This window comes from Acinonyx jubatus, chromosome A3 (genome assembly GCF_027475565.1).
Source record: "Acinonyx jubatus isolate Ajub_Pintada_27869175 chromosome A3, VMU_Ajub_asm_v1.0, whole genome shotgun sequence".
NCBI classification, from domain to species: Eukaryota; Metazoa; Chordata; class Mammalia; order Carnivora; family Felidae; genus Acinonyx; species Acinonyx jubatus.
Window position 1 is genome coordinate 309695 of NC_069388.1, and position 14125 is coordinate 323819.

Below are 14125 nucleotides of genomic sequence, written 5' to 3' on the forward strand. Positions count from 1 at the left end.
CAACCATGAAGAGACCAGCTCTGAGTCTGCACCTCGGAAAAGCAGATACCCCCAAGCATGGGCACGTTCTCCTTCCCCAAGGAGGGTGGAAGGGCCTGGTAGCACCTGAAGAAGGTCCTGGAGTGTGCTCAGGCACCTCCCAGGAGAAAAGAGAATCCTAAATTTAACATTGGTACCATGGCTTCCTGGGCCAGGGCTCCATCCCACAGCAAAGACTCAGGGTCCGTGACACTAGCAGAGATTTGCAAAGGCTCTCCCCACACCCCAGGGCGTGACACCCAGAAACATGGCCACGCAGGATGAACAGAACCTGAACAGAAGGCTTCTGCATCCTGGTCACCATCACGACCATTGGAGAGGTTCCTCACCACGGCCCGGGGAAGCAAAACATCACTATCTTGTTCAAGCCTCATGAGATACTTTTGAAGCCCACAAGAAAACATTGTTGCCCACTTTTACAGGCAAACAAATGGAGGTCAGACTTCCTGGGGGCACAGCCACCATGTCTGGAGCCTCCTTGCCCCCCACCCTGGGCTCACTGGGCCTCACCTGCCTGCTGGTTTGGCATGTTACCAGTGACTTAGATTGAGGCAGGAAAAGAATCGAGATAGTAAATGGCAGGAAGCTGGAAAGAGCAGTTACAGGATGAAGGTAAGAAGCCGCTTCCAACCATCCTAAGAGCCAACAGGTGGACGGAAGCCAACTGCACGTGCAGGGCCAAAGACACGCATAGACGGAAGCACAGGAAGGTGAGGCCCCGACCCCGGCCCTGGCCCCGCCCAGAGACTCCACACATGGGACCCACAGAGCAGGTCAAGGCGGGCAGCCAAGTTCCTCTGGTTGAGAATTTGCCAGGCACACACCAGGGTTGGACGGGCCCTGAAAGGAGGCGGGCCCCTCTCCAGACCAGGGTTCGTGCTATTGCCCACGTCTGTGACTTCCAGGTGTTAGGCCTTTTCAGGGTACAGTGGCCCTCATCTCCCACATTCTCCTTTGGGAGGCAGACATGGAACTGTGGTCTGGAAAACTGAGGAAGGGGAAGAATGTATGAATCCTAGTCCCTCAGAGAAACAGGAAGCAGCGTGTCCGCTGAGGGAGGACAGTGAGGGGTGGGGTAAGGGAATCACCCAACGGGTAGAGAACTATGTTGAAGAACAAGACCCTGAAGCCAAGCTGGCCGGGGGCCAGTGCCAACTCCCCCAGCCAGTAAGTGTTACCTTGGGCAAGTTTCCAAGACTCTGGCCTTACTTGTGGTACCCGCTTCACAGGGTCACATGGATGGCAGGAATGCTAAGCAAATGCATTCTGAGTGCTCTTTCAGGAACCCCCTTATTGCTGACACATGTCTACATGCACGCACACACGTGTGCACACGTGAACACATGCATACGCACACACACACAGGCCCACTGCTGCCTCAGAACCTCTGGGGCCAATGCTCTGAAGGGTACCACATGCACCCACTTCTCTCCCTTGGTTTATGGTCCTTCCTTGGAGTGAGACAGCCAGAAGGAGCAGTTCCGGTGCTTCTGGACAGCAGTGACCCTCGGCTGGTGTGGTCTGCCCTCTGGAGACAGGACCAGCGTCTCCACAAACAAATCCCTGAGTAATCTCAAGCGGTGAGATCAGACGCCTTTGGGGAGAGCAAGGCAGGGGCAGCCTCGTGGGTGTTTGTGCCACAGCCGAAGCACCGGTGAGGGGGGCAGATGTCAGACGCTGTCCTGTGTGTGCCCAGAAACCGTCCTCTGGGAGGCCCCGAGGGCAGCTGAGGGCATCAGCACACACATGCACATGCACACACATGCAAGCATAAACACTCACACACGCACACATACACACACATGCACATGTGGGAAGCCCCCTCTAACCATTTTGGGAGGCAGCCCCTTCAGTTGTGTGGCTCAATTCACTCACCTGAGGATCCGATCTGAATTGGAGCTATTCTTGGAAGGATCTCCCCCTTGCGGCTGTTGCTTCTCATGAGATTTGGCTAATTTTTCAGCAGCAGCAATGGGGCATCCGGACAAACTAGAGAAAAGGCAAGGAGGGCAGCTGAGCATTCTCCTTCAGATCCTGCCTGTCCAAGCCCAGGAGCCCACAGACACCAGCAGGAGCCCAGAGAAGGCTCCTGTCTCTCCAGGCCTGTCCTCAAGCCCTCAAGGTAGCAGCTGCACAGTCACTTTCTGCTTTGGGAAATTCTAAGCATTGATGCACACAGACAAAGTACATCCTAAAAGCCTTCAGGGCTCTGGGCAAAGGCACCTCCTCTAGGCAGGTCTGGGCAATGGGCCTGCCTCTCACCTCCCTGCTCTCCCCCGATATGCCAACACGTCTCTGGCTCAACTCAGGGAAGCCCAGGGCCCCATGGGCCACACAACCTGGGTGCTAACCCTAGAGGTTACAGACTGTACCAGGGCCACAGCAAGAGGCCCCAGCCCTTCCTAGGGAAGCACCCAACCTGGGACATCAGGGAAGCAACTTCATCTGTCAGGACAGAGCTGATCATGGCTGCTGGAGAGGTGACTAGTCACAAAAGGGCTCAGGAATTTAGCCTCTTCTCAATAAAGTGACCTCAAAAGCTCTGGCCTCCTTTGTGAGAGCACATCCCATCACAGCCCTGCTGCCCAAGGCGCTCCAGGCAAGGGTGGGGGGTGTGGTCACCTCTCACTGTGGAAAACAGCAGATGGCTAAACCCTGAGTGCATCATGGGAGTCTCGCTTCTACCTGGGTCTCAGAAGCCACAGTGTAGCCCAGAGCTCGGTCCTGGCCAGCCAAGGCCCGCCACGAGCAAAAGCTAGAGCGCAGAAGCTTCCCAAACATCTCACAGCCTCCACCTGGCTTTCCTGACAGGCAGCAGGCCTCTCTGAAGAGCACATACCCATCCCTGCAGCCGCCCTCTGGTCTCTCAGGACCCCACCACAGCGACCATGCCTCTGGGTGCCACGCTGACTCCCCACCAAGGGGCCTGCTCCAACCTTGCACCCGTCCCAGGCCAGGGCTCAGCCCACGGCCCCGCCCATCCCACCACACAGCCCTCGCCACTCCCAGCGCAGCCCGAGTACCTTCTGTGCGTGTTGCGGTTACTGTTCACGTGGCCTTGACCTGTACAACCAGGAGTGGGGCACTTGAGCACATTCTCGTGCATAGCCAAGACTGGAAGAGAACCAGGGAGAGGGAGATGGTGAGCCCCACCAAGGAACATGGAGGAGCCCCATCTGAAGTCTCCAACTCTGCAGGGCGGCAACTTAGAGCAGCAACCCAGAGTGGCTCCCAAGCCTCAGCCCAGTCGAGGCACACTCCCTCCCGCTGTGGCCCCTGCTTCCCTCGCCTTCAAACCCCCTGGTTGTTCTGTGAGTCACCCTTTGAAATGAATGCTCACAATTACTGCCTCTAGCTTAGGAGTGAAAAAGCTTAGGCTTTCTCCTCGTGGCCCTCAGAGCACAGATGGCTGGCTCTTCCCTGGCTTGCTGGCTCCTCCTCCCTCCCGAGTACCTGTGTTTGTGGCAGGCCCGCCTGGGGGGGCCTGACCCTGGCTGCCGTCTCAAGGTAGGTAAATGGGCACACTCCATATCCCCGGCCATGTAGGACTCAAGTTTGGGCACCTGGACAGTGCCAATCCAAAGGGACAGGGCCCTGGGATGGGGGTGGGGGTGGGGGGCTACATCATCCAAACACCAAAGATGGCTTGAGCTGTGCATAGCTACTCACTCTCCGGGGGAATCCTGTCCTTGTGGGGGCAACCAGATAGGCTGCGGTGGTGAGGGTACAACCCTGTCACATGGCCAGTGCCATCACAGCCTGGTGTTGGACACTTGATCTCGCGCTTCTCAGCTCTGGAGGGATCTAAACACACAAGAGGCATCGGTTAGAGGGTAGCCAGAAAGCCAAGTGGGGAGGAGGACAGAACAGCCATGACTCTTCATTCCGGCTGTCCAGAGAGGAGAGTGGCCAGACTGCCCGAGAGCCTGAGAGGGACCAGGGGATGGCTAGCTAGTTCTGAAGAAACTGGTCCACATCAACTGTCCTCATGGAAAAGCCCAGAAGCTGCCCAAACTGTAAGTTTGTAAACTGCCCAAACATGTAGTAAGTTGTGCAGCATTTTAAAGAGGACAACCCAGGTAGCAGCTGGTGCCCTCTTTCCCTGCTCCTACTGACTCAGGGTGGGGCCATGCCTCCAAGAGCCCCCATGCCTTGAGGTCCAGCCTCTGCACAGAGAGGTGAAAGATGTGACGAGGTCCCTGCCAGGATATGTCCTTTGGATTTGACAAAGTGACGAGGACAAAGAAGTTAACTTGCCCAAAGCCACAGGACTAATATAAATGCCTGGGCAGAAACTTAAACTCAAAGCTCAGTTGCTGACCTCACCTAGGCTCTGCAAGCCCAGAGAGGTCACTGTTGAGTGTGGGGGCCAGAAGGGAACACCTGCCAGGACACAGATGATCCCCAGAGCACAGCCAGTGTCCCAGAGAAGTTCCTAGGTGGAGCGGTTCCCCTGGGGAGAACACAGAACTCACACAACCACACTCAGAATGCCCACCCCAGCTGAGGCAGAAACCCGAGCGGGTTCGAAAGTGCAGGACCCCTGGCTCTTCCTCTTCACATTCAAACAGGCAGGAAGCTGGACCTTCACCAACCTAGCAGGCAGGGTCATCACAAATGATCCCCGGAGCCTGCCTCCTGAGCTGCTACTGCTGCCACACGGGCTCTAGCCGGGCTCGCGCTGTGGCGGTGCCTCGCCATCAGTCGCATCTCGCCCACTGCCAGGTGCTTCCAGCGCCGCTGTTTGCCTCACCCTGAGGCTCTGTCCCCTGGGCCCGCGCCCTCAACTCTACCCCTGAAGGCAAGGCACCCTGCGTCTGGGTCCCCCCAATGTCCCACAGGCCTGCGTCACCCAAACACCTGCACCCGGGCTGTCACTCTGCCTGTGTCCCCCAGCCATGCCACTCCCCAATAGTGTCCCACCAATATCCGCCCTGATCTGTGGTCCCCAAGCCCACCACCCTCAGGCTGATACCCTACACAGGCCTCAACACCCTGTCCCTAAATGTGTATCACATTTACCTAGGTCTCCTTGTGTCTGTGTTCCCTCAAGACTTGTGCTGGCCTGAATCTGGGCTCCCAAGCAGCTGTCCCCCACACCTGTGCCACTCTGAAGTGTGTCCCCTTGAGAGCTGTGTCCCTCAGTATCTGCCCCAGGCCTGTCTCACGTGAGGATTCCCAGAAAATCTGGGCCCTGTGTCCCCACCTGTCTTCCAGCTGGGGCTCCCCAGGGCTCACTTGAGTCTCTTCCTGACCCAGGTGTGTCCCCCCCAGGGTCTGCCTGTGTCTCTCCATGACCCAGCTAGGCCCCCCGGGCTGTGCCTGAGGTGCTGGGGCCAGCTCACTGTCCCTCCCACGCTCCTCCTCCCACCTGGAGCCCTGTGTCTGTCTCTGGATCGCCCTCTGTGAGAAGTGTGAGCATGCCTCTCACTCAGCCCGCATCCATGCCTGCTGGGGACAACCCTGGACGGAGGCATTAAGGGTGGGTGTGCAGGCCCGGGCCTCCAGCCCTACCTTTGCTGCAGTAGTTCTTCCGTGCGGCATCCAGAGGCCTCACCACCTTGCCCGGTTCACCAGGGCCCGGCTGGCCCTGCTCGGTGGGTGGGCAGCCTGGCTCGCAGACGGCTTGCACCTGCTCAGCCTTCAGGGCAATGGCCTGCTCCAGGAGGCCCAGGTTCCCACGTGTCATCATGTCATACATCTCTGACTCATCAGTGACTGCAGACTTCTGGGAGCGCGAGTCTTCGTCCTTGCCATCATCAGAGCGCACCTCCACGATGACAGAGTACTCGGGCTTGGGGCTGGGAGATGCTGGGTGCCGGGGTTCCGGGGCCTTCTGGGTGGGGGCATGGGGGGCATCCTCCTGACAGATCACATCGGGAGCGGCTACTTCTTCCTCCTCTTCCTCCTCCTCCTCTTCCTCCTCCTCCTCTTCTTCCTCCTCCTCCTCTTCTTCCTCCTCCTCCTCCTCTTCTTCTTCCTCCTCTTCCTCCTCCTCCTCTTCCTCCTCCTCCTCTTCTTCCTCCTCCTCTTCCTCCTCCTCCTCCTCCTCTTCCTCCTCCTCCTCCTCCTCATTACCCAGGTTGACTTTCATCTTGCTTGACTCCTCGCTGACCATGCCCTCCCCAGACTGGGGACCCAGCTCCTGGGAGCGTTCCCTGGTGACTTCCATGACTTCCTCTGTATCCTCTGGCCGGATGAACACATCCTTCTCCCCCTCATCACTGGTGGCCCCTTCTTCGGCCTCCTCCTGCACCAGGTGCACAACACCGGGGCCCGGCTTGGCCACCTGACCCAAATCCTCCCCAACTAGCGTCTCTACAGCAATCTGGCCCAAATTTAGGAGAGAAGTGGCGATGATCTCCTGATAACTGCTGTAGCTGCCCTTGGTGGGGCCCGTGGGGCTGCTGATGGGGTTGGATCCGAAGTGGGGCTTGACAGGGCTCCTTCCTGCACAAAATCGGAAACAAGTGTGAAGAGCACAAGAGGCAGGCTGTCCCAGCACAGCCTGGGGCTGTGGTCATTTCTGCCAGCCCCTCTGCCTGGACCTGGAGACACGGTGAACTTATTTTCAGTCCTAGATGGAGTAGTCACTGCTGTCTTTGAAGCTGAGGAATACTCCAATATGTTTTACTAATGGTCCTCCCCTCGATGTTTACTTTCTCAAATCAAGTAAACCTGCATCTCATAAGATGGACCTTAAAGCACCATCGGGGTGTTTTTTTTTTTTAATTTTTTTTTCAACGTTTTTTATTTATTTTTGGGACAGAGAGAGACAGAGCATGAACGGGGGAAGGGCAGAGAGAGAGGGAGACACAGAATTGGAAACAGGCTCCAGGCTCTGAGCCATCAGCCCGGAGCCTGACGCGGGGCTCGAACTCATGGACCGCGAGATCGTGACCTGGCTGAAGTCGGACGCTCAACTGACTGCGCCACCCAGGCGCCCCGCACCATCGGGTTTTTTTAATTGCTCCATAATTAACAAGTACTAAATGAATTTATGTTTTCAAAAGACTCAAAGTTGAACCTCTTAACTGCCATGGCTATGACGTAGCAGGTGTTCGCCACACACAGGCCCTGGAGGACAGTCGGCAGGAGTGTCCAGGGTACAGGAGCCAGCCCTGCTGTCTGACCATTCCCAGAGGAGCCCAGCCAGGGCCGGTGCCCAGACCCCAAACTCACTCCTCGGTAAGAAAGCAGGCAAGCTAGTCCTTTCTACCTAGAGCCCTTGGGGCCACACGCCGCTTGAGACACAACCGAAGACTTGGGAGGGAGGTGGGTGTAAGGACTCTCCCTGAATTGGCTCCAAAACAAAATAAAGCTCCATCTCAGACCCTGCAGGTTCAGAAGACACAGGCAGCTTTGGGGTGGGGGGTGCTGGGGGATTTGGACCTCAGGTCTCAGTCCCACCCCCAGGGTTCTGTAGTCTGCCGGTATTCTCGGGGGACATGGACACTTTTACACCAGCATTTGCCAAAGTCTGGGTGCCCCAACGACGCTGGTGCTGCTGAGCCCCACAGGGAAGAAAGTGAAACAAGGAATCCCTTCATTTCCCCCTGCCACTCCGGGCTTCCCTGGGCACCCCCACAGATCTCATCTGATGCCAAGCAGACCCCTCACTCCCACCCCCAGGCTATGCTTTCCCAGCGCCAAGTGGAGTGGGGTCTATCCCCCTCTGCTGTACATGAGACCCTCCCCCAAGCACAGACGCACAGCCCATGTCCATCTGTCCATCCATCTCTCATATGCACATAGGCACACATCCACAGTCATGCACACAGTGTTCACACAGAGATGCGCCCACAGACCCCCCAAGCACCCTGTACCAGCCCCTCTCCAGGAAGCCCCAACAAATGTCAGGACAAGACCTCGCTTGTTCTCAGGAATGGCTTCCTCGGCAGCCCTTTCACTAACTCAGAGTGGGCCCCCTCCCCACTCACAGGCTGTGATTCTCCAGGGCCACACTAAGCGCCCTTTATTTCAGGGGAGAAAGAGCCACAAAGCACCTTCAGCTGGTTCAGGACGATGAATCTCCTCCTGTCCTGACATTTCAGCCTCGTCCTCCTCCAGAGTTCCTTCCGATTCATCCGAAACAGAGGCGTCCTTCACCTCAGCATCCTCACTGCCGTCGGTGTCCACACTGTAGCCCTCGTCCAGAGCCAGCTTCAGGGGGTGGGACTTCCGCTTGGACACCAGGTGCTCTGGCTGGGCACCCTCCAGCTTCCTCTTCTTGGCCAGAGGGCAGCTCTGCAAACTGGGAGGAAGGAGACCAGGCCAGGGGCCACCTTGTCAACACCCCCTGGGGGGTCCTCCCTCCGGCTCCTCCCCTCACCCTCCGCAACCCCTTTCCCTGTTGTGAAAGTTTGTCTTTGCGTCTCATCACCAACCCAAGCCAGAAGCCCCACATTCAAGACTGGCAGGCTGATGTGTTTAAAATTTTACATTAATTGTCCACATTAAAAACTTAGATTATTTCCTGCTTCTCTCATGAGACCTAACCTCAGCAGTCCCATCCCAACGGCACCCCCTGTTGAGAGGAGGAGGGGACTGGCCCCAGGCAGCTCTGCTTCACACCCTCTGTCGGACACAGCCCGCTTCCTCCCACCAAGCAGGTCAGCAGGGTCCCCGGCGCCCTTCCTTCTCCACCTCCAGACCCTGCACACCCTCACCCACTGAAGTCAAGCTGACACCCCAGGATGACAACAGTGACAACCAGGTCATTTGGGTCATCAGTGTGTATGAGGTCTGCTCTGAGCTCTCCCCCATGGACTCATCCAGCCTTACAGCCCCCAACAGAGAGACTGCGGTATGACGTGCCATGACCACACCGGCCTCAGCAGCCGCAGGTGGAAATGGAAGGTTCTAGATCTACAAAGGGCCAGGAGTGGGGTTCCAGCTCCCCAGCAGCCCAACATCTCTCCCAGGAACCCCCTTACCTTACCTGCGGTGCCTGGAGTACTTGCCCCGGATGTGTCCTGAGCCGGTGCACCCTGGGGTGGGGCAGCTGGGGGGAGACAAGCAGGACTGGTCACTCAGTGGAAGGACCCGCCCACCCCAGGCCCTCACCCTGAGGAGCAGAAGATTGTCTCCAAACAGTGCGTCTCAGAATGGCTGCTTGCAGTTTGCTAAAAATTAATGAAATAACTCACCCCATTTAAATAAACGAATGGTTCATTACAATTTTATGAGTGTGTTTAATTAAAGATCTGTATGTACGAGACCAAGACTTCCAACATCGGCGCCTCCTAGATGGCTTCTTTTTTCTGTGGATAAGTCTTTCCCACTGCAGGCGAACTGCAGGCTTCCAAGCAGCTGGGACACAGGACCCTCTGTGGAGCCCCCAGAACCAGCACCTGAGGCTGGCCCAAGGGCAGAGCAGAAACACTGGGCTTCTCTATGGCCATCGCTGGTGCTGTGAGGCCTGCAGCCCCTGCCAGGCATGCCCTTGGCCTGGCAAAGTAAGCAAGTACCTCCAGGCAGGAACGGCTCTCTGTAAATATCCAGGCCTGGCCCAAGCTACAGGCCCCCAGCTGCGACCCTCCTCCAGAACCTGCAGCCTGGTGCAGGAAGGTGAGTCCAGGAAGGCTGATGACCCAGAGACTGCCGTAAGATGTGGGTGGGGGTGCTGCTGGGCCTCGTGCTTCCCCCCCGGGGGCCAGGAAATGCGGTTAAAGGTGCAGCCCCCAGGAGTTCCCTACTCTCCACTGTCATCTGTCTCCCCACTGAACCAAACCACAGAAAGCTCTGGAAACTTCTGATCGTGGGCACAGGGTACGCCACCCAACCCTCTTCTAGAGTCAGCTCCATGCGAGGCCACGGTCCTGTGGGCTGCTGAGCACATCTACAAGCCACAGACTGCAAGTAGCTGCCATCACCTCATTGTCCGGAATGGCAAATTGATGCCCGGAGAAACAGAGACAGCATGGGAGATCACCCAGAGGAGGGGCACCTGAGCTCCTCCTGGGAGGGGCCATCCCCAGGTGCCCAAGACAGGAAGACCTTGTTTTTAGGTTTTAGGTCTAGGATTGGCATCACGGGGTCAGAGCTCCCCACCGCAGATCAGGCTTTCCCAGATCCTGCGAGGGAAGGACGGGGTGGGCCCCAGAAGGGGCATGGCCCTAGACTTCTGTCTAGGCACACCTGATAGTTTCTAATTTGATTGATCACGGACCTGACTGCAGAGCACTGTGGGCCCAAGTAGCCACGCAGGCCACACTTATCAACCGGTCGGGGAGAAACAGAACAGTCTGTGGAGACAGAGCCCCACCCACCCTGAGCTCACCAACAGCCCTCGGGGTAGCAAGGGGAAGCAACAGTGTCCCTGAGGCCCTCCCTGCAGCCCATGGCCACCATGGCTGATCTCAGTGCTGGTTTTCATGCGTTTAAAAGTTAGAAAGGAAAGGAGAAAGGGAAGAAGGGGAAAGGAGGAAAGGGAGGAAGTGGGTAGAGAATGGGAGACAGGGAGGGAAGACATGCCACATTTCGTTGTGGGTTTCCTTTCCAGACAGACAGGACTTAGCGCTGCCCCCAGCCTGTCTATTCTAAAATCTATGCCCCATGCTTGCTTTCACTCTCTCAAGAGCTAGCTTTGAGACTTTTCACAAAAGGTCCTTGTTATTGGGGATTTGAAGCTGAGGTCCCAATTAGCCGATTAATCACTGAGTTAATCAGGCAATTATGTGACAGCTGCCGTGGAGGCCTGCAGGCCACTGGCACTGCCCCCAAACACGTCACCAGCTCCAAGCCACACCTCCACCCGCCAGTTCAGAAGAGTCCTGGCCTCCAGCCTAAACGGAGCAGGATAGGCTGGGAACCCACGTGTGTGGAACAGGTGAGGGCCACTCTGGGAGGAGAGGCTGGAACCCCCACGCTCCTGCCCCCCACGCAGCAGCCAAGGGAACGTCCAACAAGGGCAATGTGAGACCTGACCAAAGCCCAGGGGCTGTGATGCCAGCAGCCTATGCCTCCCAGTTCACACAGCTTCCCCTACAAGCTTCCCCAGCGTGGCGTCACTGAGGCCCAGAGGGTGCTCAGGGCCAGAGTGTGGAAGCAGCATCAGCTCCAGGCATCTGGAGCCTCTTCCCAGCATGTGGGATGAGGAAGACCCAGCCAAACCCTGTCCCTGAACCCCCCAGGCTCCCTGAGTGTGGCAGAGATGGAGAGATGGTCAGGAAGGCTCACAGACTGCCTACTCACAGTCAGCACTGAGCAGGGTCCGGGCCACCGCTCTGAGGTGTCTGAACGTAGACAACAGGTGTCAAGGGAAGTCGAGGCCGAGGCCGAGGCCAGGAGGAGCCAGATCCCAGCTGGAGCCCCACACTCAGCTCCCGTTCCTCCAAGGGATTGGCCTCCCTCCAGCCCCCTGGAGACAGGTGGAGAACTCCGCCCCCACTCCCATCTGTCCCATAGGCAGGAGCTGACCACTGGCTCACAGGAGGCCCTCAGCCGAGGTCAGGTGGGCTGGGCGGGAACCAGGGTGCAGTGGTGACAGATGGGCAACTCTCCTGGAACCTGGAGGCGGCTCCAGAAGGGGTCCAACCGCTTCCGTCTGCAGAGGAGTTGGGTGCCCCAACTTCACACTAGCCGTCGCCTCTAGCAGAGTCACTCTGAGGTTGTGTGACGGCAGATGGGCCCAGACCAAGACACAAATGAAGTGTCTATTGGTTCTTTACTAACGTGAAGGGGAAAAACACCAGATCCATTTGCTCTCTCTTGGGTGCTCGGTATTAACTTCAGGGCACGGAGCAGCAAAGTGGGCTCCAGAGGCAGGAGAAGGCGATGAGAGCCTCACCCACTCCTGGCCAACCTTCTGCTCTGCTCTCATCACAACAGCCGCCATGCCACTGCCCCGAGAACAAGCAGCTTCCTAGGAGCTCTGCGTGAGCTGGGGAAGAGACAGACCGGAGCAGGGGATGGCAGCAAGTTCTGGGAGGCATCATTCCCTCATCCATGTGGCGAGCCCCCAAGTGGAGCTTCACCCTAACGCAGCCCCCCTTCCAGTGATGCTGCATGACTTCGTCTAACATCACAACGTTTCTCTTCCAGGTCCCAGCGAGTTCTCTCCCTGTGCTTGCATCTTTCGTGTACACCTCACCAGGACGGGGGTCTCTTCTGCTTGTGCAGCACAGCCGCTGCCATGCCAGAGGGGGAAGAAGTCCTGGCTTGCAGCATTTGCCCATTCTTGCGGCGCAAAGGTGCCTAGGGCGGCTGACGTGCAAATAAAGGGGTGAGAGCCGTGAGGGCACCACAGATCACAACCCCACGTGTAGCTCACGGCCGGTGCACGGTTGTGAACACAGGAGTGACTGGCACCTTCCCGGCAGGACATGGGCAGTTTTTTGGCATAGACCCCTCCATTTCACTCCAAGCAGCCATTCCCCAAAACCGGAAGAATTGCCGAAGACCTTGCTGCTAGCAGACATCAATGCGTTTGTCCCTAGTTTCCCCACTAAAAAATATAAGGGTCTCACTATCACCAAGTAAATAGGTTGAGACCACATAAAAAATGAAGGTGCTCACGCAACCCTCTCCCATGCACTGGCTGGGTCCTCTCTGAGAATATTTCAAAACAAATCTATTTTCAGAGTCATTTTTGGTTCTGGTATTGCAGAATTATGAGAGAATACCTAGCCCTTTGGATCTGCCTTTCCAACTGCCGCCGTAACTTCACCTCTTGCCAAAATTAACTGCTATTACCAAACCCCAGAGCTTCCTCAGGTGCTATGCCCAGCCTCCTCCCCTTCACTGTCCTGAAGATGTCCCCACTGAACGTCACACGGCCCAGGGGAAGTGGTACCTCCTCCTGGAAACCAGCTCTCGCCCTGTGCCCCTGCCCCTTTGAGCATCCATCCACTGTCCCACACATCAGAGAGGGCACCTCCCCTCCAGCAAGCTAACCCTGTGCTCAGGGAAAGCGTGTTCTGTGCAGCTTCCATCAGCCTGGTCTGGCTGCCTTTCCACCCTCACCCTCCCACCCTGTGACCGAGGCTAGGGCTTTGAGCAGTGGAGTGTGTGATTCAGCTCTTGTGGTTGGACAAACTTTAGCCCTCTGAGCCTCGGTTTCCCCACTTCACAAACAGGACAATAATAGCCCTGGGAACCGTGTCCTAAGAGCAACACTATGCTGTGCAGCTATAGCAGAGATCGCCACACACCTGGGCTCTGAGTATGTGGCCTCCTTTTGTGCCCCTTCCTTTCTGTTACCAACTTATAGCCTCAACAGTTAGAGGGATGCTGGGACACTCTGGGGTCCTCTCCTTTCCCTGGCTGGCAAAAGCCACTCATCAACAGGTCTGGTGAAGAATAAGACAGTCCTGGGGTGCCTGGGTGGCTCAGTAAGTTGAGCGTCTGACTTTGGCTCAGGTCATGATCTCACAGTCCATGAGTTTGAGCCCCACATTGGGCTCTGTGCTGACAGCCTAGAGCCTGGAGCCTGCTTTGGATCCTGTGTCTCCTTCTCTCTCTGCCCCTCCGCCTCTCACGCTCTGTCTGTCTCTCTCTCAAAAATAAATAAACATTAAGAAGAAGAAGGAGGAGGAGGAAGAGGAGGAGAAGACGGGGCACCTAGGTGGCTCAGTCGGTTAAGTGTCTGACTTCGGCTCAGATCACGATCTCACAGTTGGTGAGTTCATTCGAGCCCCCCAGTCAGGATCTGTGCTGACAGCTCAGAGCCTGGAGCTTGCTTCGGATTCTGTGTCTCCCTCTGTCTCCTCCCCTCCCCTGCTCATGCTCTGTCTCTCTGTCTCTCAAAAATAAATAAGCATTGAAAAAAAACTTTTTAATAAAAATAAATTCAGAAGAAGAAATAGAAGAAGAAGATGACGATGACAGTCCTGGCCCCAGGCTTGTTCAGTTTAGTGAGAATCTTTCCCCCTAAGAACTGAGAAGCGCTGATGCCCTGGATTGATGCAGTTACGTAGGAAGAACTGTTCCAGGCTGGTGGCAGAGAGAGCAGGGAAGGCACATCACTGACCCTCAGAAACTAGACTGTTCTGTTTGTCCCCAGCTGGGAGTCTGGAAGATCACAGAAACCCCCCCTGGGGTGTGGTTGTCACCCGTGGCCCTTGAGCATGGACAGAGCACCAAG

At 56.7% G+C, this 14125-nt stretch overlaps 1 protein-coding gene across 2 annotated transcripts in view; it reads right to left on the reverse strand.

The window, feature by feature from the left end:
• MYT1 (myelin transcription factor 1) overlaps nucleotides 1-14125 on the reverse strand; it is a 66776-nt gene that overhangs the window by 23608 nt on the left and 29043 nt on the right. Inside the window, exons 5-10 of one of the 2 annotated variants that reach the window (XM_053199649.1) lie at nucleotides 8981-9043; nucleotides 8046-8293; nucleotides 5554-6489; nucleotides 3709-3843; nucleotides 3063-3153; nucleotides 1915-2028 (exon numbers count right to left, since the gene is read on the reverse strand). In XM_053199649.1, the coding sequence (XP_053055624.1) occupies nucleotides 1915-2028; nucleotides 3063-3153; nucleotides 3709-3843; nucleotides 5554-6489; nucleotides 8046-8293; nucleotides 8981-9043 (1587 nt within the window). Of the gene's footprint in view, nucleotides 1-1914; nucleotides 2029-3062; nucleotides 3154-3708; nucleotides 3844-5553; nucleotides 6490-8045; nucleotides 8294-8980; nucleotides 9044-14125 lie in introns of those variants that run through there. The other variant, XM_027046572.2, reaches the window with a different exon arrangement.